The sequence below is a fragment of the Hylobates moloch genome, unplaced genomic scaffold, assembly GCF_009828535.3.
Source record: "Hylobates moloch isolate HMO894 unplaced genomic scaffold, HMol_V3 SCAFFOLD_2, whole genome shotgun sequence".
Classification (NCBI taxonomy): Eukaryota; Metazoa; Chordata; class Mammalia; order Primates; family Hylobatidae; genus Hylobates; species Hylobates moloch.
This window is the reverse complement of record NW_026652277.1, coordinates 22889356-22898940: the sequence shown is the minus strand read 5'-3', so window position 1 is coordinate 22898940 and position 9585 is coordinate 22889356. Positions and strand designations below refer to the sequence as shown.

The 9585-nt window shown below is 51.4% G+C and overlaps 1 protein-coding gene across 1 annotated transcript; it reads right to left on the bottom strand.

The window, feature by feature from the left end:
* Positions 1-924: 924 nt before the first annotated feature.
* On the bottom strand, positions 925-2668 carry PTF1A (pancreas associated transcription factor 1a). Its single transcript, XM_032169930.2, has 2 exons — positions 1862-2668; positions 925-1461 (listed from the first exon to the last, which is right to left on the bottom strand). The coding sequence occupies exons 1-2, from the start codon at positions 2652-2654 to the stop codon at positions 1259-1261; spliced, it is 996 nt and encodes a 331-aa protein (XP_032025821.1). The 5' UTR covers positions 2655-2668; the 3' UTR covers positions 925-1258.
* Between the last annotated feature and the right edge of the window lie 6917 nt (positions 2669-9585).

Sequence of the window (9585 nt, the reverse complement as noted above, 5' to 3'; positions counted from 1 at the left end):
CCTCAGGGCCCAGTGCCGCGCTCCCCGGCTCTGGCGGGTACGGGCGGACGCCCCGGGAGCCCAGGAGGCGCTCTTGGCCACAAAGGAGGCAAACCCAAGCCTGGACTCCCAGGCTTTCTGGCTAAGCGACCTCGGCCGCGCCCTCGCTCTTCTCCCCTTCGCTAGGGGCGACCCTACGCCCCCTGCCTCAGGCTCGCCTTCTCCCCAGTTTGCTGGCCCAGGAGGGCCAAGTTCTGTTGAAGGCAAAACGAACTCAGTTTTAGAAGTAAGCCTGTTGCGAAGGTGGCAGGGGTAGCGGGCGGCTTCTTCCTACCTTACCTAAAAGACCCTGGATTTTGTTGAGTGGCCTCCAAGTGGTCTCTAGGCTTTGGCACCACCGTAGCCTGTCCCATCTCCTTTGTGAGGAGTAAGCCTGAGTTCCAGGCACCTGATGCTGTTGCTGCCGAAGAGGTTGGTCACAGGGCAGCTCAAGAGTAGCCCCTTTCCCAGCCAGTGGAAGCAGACAGGCCCATTCCCTTAGCCCACTAGCTCCCTGCTCCCACAGTACACCGCGCGCTCACTTTTATACACCAGCAATAGACAACGTAGGGGTGACCTTGGGTAAATCAAATGTCGTCTCTGAGCCTTAGCTTTCCCATCTGCAAAATGGGAACAATAAATACTCCAGGATGTATTTGTATAGGGTGTTTGGAAGCTGGGCTAAAAATACAGACAAAAGTTGCTATGTAGGGCAGGCGACCTAGATGAAGTGCTGTCATAGAAAGTTAAGATCTAATCCTCTAACCTACCCACCTTTAGGCTAAATCTGAAATGTAGTTTCTTACTAGAGAGATAACACTTTGAGTCTCTGGTTTGGTTAATTTTTACTAAGTTAATTCTTTTTAAAGATTATCTATCAAATCATGTACTCAAAAACCTTCAGGAAAAGGTGTAAATAGCATTTATTGACAACGCTTAGAAATAAACCATATCTGGCAATAAATAAGCAGGACGTTTTCTGGCCAGAGTTCTCCCAACAACACAGAGTTCAGGAAAATCATAGGCTATTGCATATTTTCAGAAAATCAAGATAAATTATATAAATTATATATTTAAAAAGAAATCATCTATTTCATCAACTCAACAGAATAAATAGATAAATAATAAAGTTGATTGCCATTAGAAAAATTTGATTCTTAACTTACATTTACATTATACATATTTAGATGTACAATATGCACAGAGACATAATCAGATCCTCAGCCGAGTCTGGGACTTCTCAGGACACAAACTCAAATGGTGGTTCGTTTTCTATGTTGTTGAAGGAAGATTTGCTGTTGAGTTTTCTGGGGTCCTCTGGGGTCCAGACTTTGGCTGTTCGGATAATATTTTGTTCCTTGAGTTGTTTTTCATCAGTCCATGACAGAGAGTGTCCTGCTAGGGGAGGGAGGCCATAATCAGGATCGCTAGGGGATGGGGACCCTGGACAGGTAAGAAGAGAAAACAGACTGTGAATATCCAACCACATTCCCATTGGTCCCATCAGGTCCTTTAGGACCCTTTCCTGGGCACCTCAACTGAGCAGGTGTCCTTCGGTTATACTGGAACCACCCTCTTCCACCACACTTCAAGCCCCCACCGTCCCCTCCCAGGAATCCGAGGAGCTGCAAGTCTGGCCGGGACGCGCGCCCTTGAGAGCCGCGGTCGCTGTGGCAGAAAAAAAAAAAAAAAAACCGAGAAACGCGAGCTCGCATTCAAGTTTGCCCGTGCCCACCGACAATCCGTCGGTCGTCTGTCTGCTTGGCAGTCAGCTCCCCCAGCCCCTCCGGAGCCTTCGAGTGCCCGACCCCTTCTCCCTGAGCTGGGGAGCGGAAGCACTTACGGGTGCCCCGATGGCAGATGATGACCTTCTGGGCCTGGCTGCCCGGGCTGTCCCCGCCCAGGCGCCCGCCGCCGCCCGGCCCCCGACAGCCGCCCGCGCCACCGCCGCGCAAGGGCAGGTCGGCCTGCACGAGCTCGCTGAGGAAGTTGATGTAGCCGATGGCCAGGCGCAGCGTGTCCACCTTGGAGAGGCGCTTCTCGTAGGGCAGCGTGGGGATGTGCGAGCGCAGCCCTTCGAAGGCGTCGTTGATGGACTGCATGCGCCGCCGTTCGCGCACGTTGGCCGCCTGCCGCAGCTGCTGCAGCTCCGCCTCGGAGCGCACCCGCCGACGCCGCCGCGCCGCCGCGGCCGCCGCTCCACTCAGGCCGCGCAGCCGCGCTCCGGAAGACAGTACTGCCGCCTCGGCGCACGGGTAGGCCAGGCACGAGGGCGGCGAGCCGGGCGAGTAGGGGAAGCCGCCTGGGGGCGCCCCCGTCTCGCAGCAGTAGCCGCCGCCGCCGCCGCCGCCGCCGCCGCCTGGCTCACTGGGGCCCCCCGAGGACGGCGGGGCGAGCGCTAGCGGGGCGGCCGGGGGCGCGGGCTGCAGCAGCAGGCACGCCCCGTCGCGGTAGCAGTACTCGTGGAGCTGGTGGCTAAGGAACTCCACCTCGGCCTGCTCGTCCGCCAGCAGCTCATCGCCGTCCTCCAGGGGGTCCCGTGAAGACTGGTCGGTGAAGAAGTCGTCCTCGTCGAAGTACGGAGAAGGAAAGGCGTCTAGGCCCCCGGGGAAGTGCTCCAACAGCACCGCGTCCATTCTTGCCGCCGCAGTGGGCAGCGGGACTGCCAGGCTGTGCGTGTTCTTGGTAAGTTTCGGTGGCCCGTCCGGGCCCCTCCCTCCCGGGGCCCTGGCTGGGGGCAGCTAGACAGCCGCCGGGCTACGCGCCCCCGGGCTTCCCTGGAGTGCCCGCGGCCGCTGCGCTCTGGCCCGCGCCCGCGCTGCGCTGGGGAGGGCTGTGGCGGACTTGCTGGAGCTGAGGGCCGGCACGCGAGGATTCTTATAACAACATCCACAGGCGCGTGCCAGGGACCCACCGCGCCAGCCAATCAGAGCGCGGTGTGCCGGCGGCGAGGGGGCCCGGAGGCTCGGCGGTGGGCGGGGGTGGGGGGCGTTTTGCTCCCTTTGGAAGCTCCTGGGGCGAGGAAAAGGCGGGGTCGCGCGGCCCGGGGCTCCTCGCACCGCTTTCCTCCCTCTCCTCTGCCTCCGCATACTGGATTCTGTACCTGCCCCGCGCGCGGCTCCAGGGGCACCTGCGTCCCGCGTTGCTCGCTGGCTACCCGCGCGCGCGCTGAGCCGGGTCCTTCCGCCCTGGGGCTGGGGCAGCCACACGCGGCCAGAGAAGTTCCTAGGGGTGCGCGCCGGTGGCCCAGACGGCGAGAGCGGAGGCCGCGCGGCGATCGTCCTCCTCCGCGGCAGCCTGGGCAATCTAAGGGTACTGCCCTCAGGGGCCAGGTGGGTGCTTTCCGCTACCCCCTTATCCGAGGTGCGCGGGGTTCCGGCCTGGGTTCCGCTGGGGTCTTCTATCCCATCTCTGGACTTTTCAAGGGCTTTTGCACAGTTTGCAGAGTATATGCGGGTGTCCTTGGAAGGTGATCCGCGCCCACTCCCAAGGCGTTCCAGACGCAGCACGGGGGCTGGGAGCGCACCTGTGGGACGCCGCTCCGGAGCCTGGCTCTGGTGCCTGGTGCGGGTCCCCAGCGACATCGGCTCAGTGGCAGCCTCCCCTGCCCTCCCCGGCCCGGAGAAAGGAATGGGGAGACGGGAGGGGCTGCCTCCGAGAGCGGCTCAGCGGGGCGCGTTTCTTCTGAGAGCAAATCTAGACCCTAGGGATTCTGAGCAATAAACCGGATACAAAAGGAGTCAATTGAATCGTCTGCTCCAGCGCAGTCCGGAGGGAGGGCATTGAAGTTAAAGGGCAGAATGTAAATGGTTTTCAAAGCCCGAGTCTCTCACCTTTCCGACTGGCCACCGGGACCATCCCTGAATGACTTGTTTTTTTCTTTCTCGACCTTTCTTTTCTGAAAAAAACAAAACACAAAACGTATGCAGCTCTGCCCCAAGACAGACTTTATCACAGACTGCGATGCAACGTGAATTCCTCTTTTTAAGAGCAACAAAGAAACACTTTCAAGGTCTGGGCAATTCCGGTTAAAAGCCAGGCTGCAGCTTCCACCCCGGGAGAGTTCAGAAGCGCAGCCATCCTGCGTATTCTCTCTGCAGAGGACTGAAAGAAGTCGTCCTCCTGGGCCGCTTCCTTTTTCAGGCACTTGTCTCACTAGAGGCTTCTGTTGGGTATTCAGACGCCTCTCAAATTCCAAGTCATGCCTCTTCAGATTAGTGATTTAAATACGCTTCTTGGTTTTAGACATTGCACTGTAATTAACTGAATTGAGACCAAAGAGTTAAACCAAAAGATATATAAGGTTAGAAGGCCAGAGATTATCTTACCTTGAACTGCCAACAATCCCAAACAATTTTAACCCAAGGATTGACTGATTTTCAGTAGTTTTTTCCTGTGTTGGTTTCTCAGTCTTCATAGTGAAGGAGTCGTTCACTATTTGCATGTGCTTAAAGGCAAATATGGACAGGTTCCCGGTGATAGAGCCTGAGCTGTGATTCTCTGCAATTAGATTTCTCTCTCTGACCTCAAAGGAAGGGAAGGGGTGTGTGTGTGTGTGTGTGTATCAAGGCCAGAGATCTAGCCAGCTAGTGGTGTGCACCCTCCCCTTCCTCATGTAGACAAACTAAATGGAAACATGCCCATGCCCGTGGGTCAATGTGAAGACATGCAAGAGTAACAAATTACCCAGCTTCAAAGCCTTATGGGAAATATTGACAACTATCCACTGAAGAGAATACTAGAATTGAGCCTACAAAGTCTCCTTTCAAGAGGCTGAAAGACTTTCTCTGGTGGCTCTCTAGACTGGTGGCTCTTGAGAAACTGTGTGTCATGGACATGTGGGTAGGTGGAGGACTGGGAAGTCAGGGGAGTGAGTGTGAATATGTGGGTATCTTTTTTTTTCTTTTTTTGGGGAGGTGGGGGTTGGGGGATAAAATCTCGCTCTGTCGCCCAAGTTGGAGTGCAGTGGCACGATCTCGGCTCCTGGCAACCTCCACCCCCCACGTTCAAGCGATTCTCCTGCCTTGGCCTCCCGAGTAGCTGGGATTACAGGTGCCTGCCACTACGCCTGGCTAATTTTTGTATTTTTAGTGGAGATGGGGTTTCACCACGTTGGCCAGGCTGGTCTGGAACTCCTGACCTCGAGTGATCCACCCACCTTGGCCTCCCAAAGTGCTGGGATTACAGGCGTGAGCCACCGTGCCCGGCTATATATGGGTATCTTTTTATTCAATATGATTTTAGCAATCCACTTCCACAGAAAATCATCTGACATTTTTGATGAGTTTGTGGAAGAGTTACAGAGAAATTCACGTTGAGCACCCAGTGAGCTCATGGGAAATTCACTGCTGGTAGGAAGCTTATTGTCTTACGTAGGGGGCAGAACTAGCATGCAGGCTCTGGGTGGCTCCTAGGGGTGCATGAATGAGCATGGGGTAGGAGGAACAGAAAACGTACTCACTTGTTTCAGACATAGCCCTTCCTACCCTTCTTCCTCCTCCCTCCACTGCCCTGGAAGTTTTTAGAGAATTGCTAGCTGTGTGCATACTGGCCTTGTTGAGAATCTAGGACAAGGCCTACAGACAGTGACACTGTGTCTCTCACACACACACACACACACACACACACACACACACACACACACAGGCTTTAAATAAGACATGATCATTCTTTTCTCTTATAAAAAGAAGAAAGACTTCTCTGCTAATAAAGGAAATTTTCTCTGGGTCACTGGGGGTCACGACCATGTGGATGGCTGCCCTCTGCCACTGGAAGCAACAGGTTGGATGAGAAGACTGAGCCTTATCTTGCCAGGCTAGAGGCCCCCGCTCTCATTCCAGTCATGCCCTCCGCACCCCTGGATCCTCTGGGCAGTTGGGAGCCTGGAGAGGGGCTTGGTCACAAGGCCCCAGGAGTCTCAGAGAGAGAGAAAGAGAGAGAGAGACAGCGAGCTCAGGCTGCTTCTTGCCACACCCTAACCTTGTAAAGAGCTCTGCCTCATTATAGAATCGTATCTCATCCCTGGTGGTGGGCAGCAGAAGGAGCACTTGGTTCTTTCTAGAGCCAATCCCTGGTGAGACCTCAAGACTTTTTCAAGTCTTTCATCAGGGCCTCAGTGCCACCCTGTTGCCTTGGGCCTGGCAGATTCCCAGGCTTCCTTCTGGCTGCTAGTAGGTCTTGTCCCATCTCCTAGGTTCTCAGCTGCAGGAGAACCTTCTGGCCAGGGCCATTGATGTTGAGCCTTGGTCTCATCTCTTCTGTCTCTGCCTCTCTTGTTATTGTTTTTAGAGACAGGTGTCACTCTGTCACCCAGGCGGGAGTGCAGTAGTTCAATCACAGCTCACTGCAGCCCTGAACTCCTGGGCTTAAGGGATCCTCCTGCCTCAGCCCCCTGAGTAGCTGGGACCTCAGGTATGAGCCACCATGCCACCATGCCACCATGCCATGCTGCGCCCTCTTATGCTTTCTCTCTCTCTCTTTCTCTTCCAGCTATCTCTCCCCATCAGGAGTCTTGGGGACTTGAATATTTATTCATTTCTTTCCCATCAAACGTTTCCAGAGTCTTTTCCCAGCTTCTAGGAACAATGACTAGAGGGTTAGAGCCCAGGTCCCTGGCCTTGTCCAGGATGAACTTGGGGCAGAGGCCACTCATGAAGAATGGCACCTCCCGGCTCTCCATCGTCAGCTTCCCCACGGAACATTCTCATAGTGCATGATGCTGGGTGTGTATCCTCCCTGCAGGAACCTCACCCTGCAGAAACCAGGATGCAGCTGTCTCACCCACAGTATCCCACACACCTCCTTAGTGTCTGAAAGCAGGTACTTGTGGATGTGGCTCGCAGTCTGCTCCTACCTTGAGAAAGGGTCCATGTTAATTCCTCATGGCCCAAACTGTTCCCTCCCCCATCTCAGAAATGCAGTGGTGATGGCAGGTGGGTGGTTTCTCCTCTCCTCTGTGCCTGTCACCACTCCTTATCTGAGATATCTTTCTTCTCCCCACTTGAGTGGCCAGGTACCCTCATTGGTCCACCCTTTATCCCTGTACTCCTAGGAAAAGATTTGGAAAATACACTCACAAGGTTCATGCTGAAAGGCCTCTGAGGCCCAGAGACGTTCAGAGGCTTCCCTAAGGTCACACAGAAAATTAATGTCAGTTTTTTTTTAAATATAGATTTTTCAAAAATAGAGACAAGGTCTACCTGTATTGCCCAGGCTGGCCTCTAACTCCTGGCCTCAAGCGATTCTCCCACCTCAGCTTCCCAAAGTGCTAGAATTACAGGCATGGGTCACCATAAACAGCCAAATTAAAGCCAGTCTTATCCGTCTCAGCCCAGTACTGGCTCCACTGGCTGCTGAGAACAGATTCCTGCCCTGCTTCCCTCACACTTCAAAGGCATATTTGTACTTACGTGCAATATTGTCTAGGCTGGTCTTGAAATCCTGGCTTCAAGATATCCTCCCACCTTGGCCTCCCAAAGTCCTGGGATTACAGATGTGAGCCACTTTGCCCAGCCCCCCTTTTTCTGAAGAAGTTGTTGAATGTAGTTGCTTTAATATGATTTTCACATGCATTAGCTTATTAGCTCCTAATACAGAACTGTGAGATGAACTGGGCAGGTATTTTACTAAATTTTTATTTTTATTTCTTTTTTTGAGACAGGGTCTCACTGTGTCACCCAGGCTGGAGTGCAGTGGTGTGATCATAGCCCGCTGTGGCCTCTAACTCCTGGGCTCCAGGGATCCTCCCCATTCAGCCTCCCTCGTAGCTAGGACTACAGGTGCACACCACCATGCCCAGCTTGGGCAGATTGCTTTTTGTCATTCACAGGTGGAAACAGATTTAGAAGGGCTAACTGGCTTGGAGTGACATGCTGGCACTATGGAGTGGACATGGAGCCACAAGTGGAAATAAGTGGGTTTCTAGCACAAGGGAGTGGGGATCTTAGCATCATGTGCGAGGGTTTCCTATGAGACGTTCTCCACTCAGTGGCTGCTCAGCCTAAAAACAATACATAAATAAAGCCGGGCTGTCTCCCACTGAGAATGAGGGCAGGAGGCGCATATCTGTGGTAAAATACAGAGAAGACCCACACGCTGAATGCCCAGCACCATTCCTTCTTGCCTTTGCATTTCTCCTTGTTAAACATTAACCTTTAAAGTGAGAAACACCTAAATGCTGATATAATTATCCAAATAAGCGTTTTCTGTCATGCCAGGGTTTATTTGATGAATAGCAAAGCTTCTGAGCTTTGTCCTTCACTTTTGTTATTCGGCAAGGTGTTTGAACTTTAGTCATGTAAACACTGCAAGTCGTTATTACCGGATGTCTGTATTTTGGCCTCCAAAGTGAGCAGTGGAAAGAACAACAATGAATTTAATAGAAACAAGAACTGTTTTCTCTGTTTCTTGTCAAAGCTATACATATTTTCTGTCTTCGTGTCCATTGGTAGGGCCTTAAATGAACTATGGTGCATCTGTATAATGGAATATCCAGCAGCCACAAAAAAGAATGAGTTTTTTTTTTAATTTGGTGATATGAAATATCTCTAAGATGTATTGTTAAGTGAAGGAAGCAAGAGTGACTAGTATGTTCCTTCTTGCATTTAACAAAGAAGACAGGGAATATATGTAAGCGTGTTTGTGTAGGCATCAAATATCTCTAGATGGGCTGGGTGCAGTGGCTTATGCCTGTAATCCCAGCACTTTGGGAGGCCGAGGCGGGTGAATCAGAAGTTCGAGACCAGCCTTGCCAACATGGTGAAACTCCATGTCTACTAAAAACTCTTCATCTGCTGGGTTAATCTGTGCTTGAAGAAACATATGCCAGGGAAGTGGAGGTTGCAGTGAGCTGAGATTGCACCACTGCATTCCAGCCTGTGCAACAGAGTGAGATTCTGTCTCAAAAACAAAACAAAACAAAACAAAACAAAACTCTAAATGGATACTCAAGAAACTGATGCGATTATTGCATCAAGAAAGGAACTGAGTGGTTAGTGGATAGAATTATTGTTGTATACTCCTTTGTATCTTTTGATTTTTAAAATATGTGAACATATATGCAGGATTTAAAAAATTTTTAAATATTTTTAATTTTTATGGATACATAATAATTGTACATATTTATGGAGCACATGTGATATTTTGATACCAGCATACAAAGTGCAATTATCAAGTCAAGTTAATTGGGGGTATTCATCACCTCAATTATCACTTCTTCATATTGGGAGCATTCCAATTTTTCTCTTCTAGCTATTTTGAAGATAAACCTGCTTGAGTTTGAACTTGGCTGACTTTCACATTTAGTGGGTTCATGATGAGGCCTCAGTAATGTAGGTTAATTGACTAACCGAGTGGATAAGGTAGGCTTCACCACAGCAGCTTTTAGACAGTACCGACTTCTGGGGGGGTATGTATTTCCTGTTTTAAAAATATTTTTTCTTTGTGTATTGTATTTATTTTGAACATTCTTTTTTGAAAAAAATTTATTTCAATAGCTTTTGAGGTACAAGTGGTTTCTGGTTACATGGATGAATTGTGTAGTGCTGAATCCTTAGATTTTAGTGCACC

Excerpts from the sequence above, each read along its gene's own strand:
- PTF1A (XM_032169930.2), bottom strand. The coding sequence starts at position 2,654 with ATGGACGCGGTGCTGTTGGAGCACTTCCCCGGGGGCCTAGACGCCTTT. Across the intron at positions 1,462-1,861 it reads CATCTGCCATCGGGGCACCC|GGTCCCCATCCCCTAGCGAT; the intron begins GTAAGTGCTTCC and ends TTACCTGTCCAG.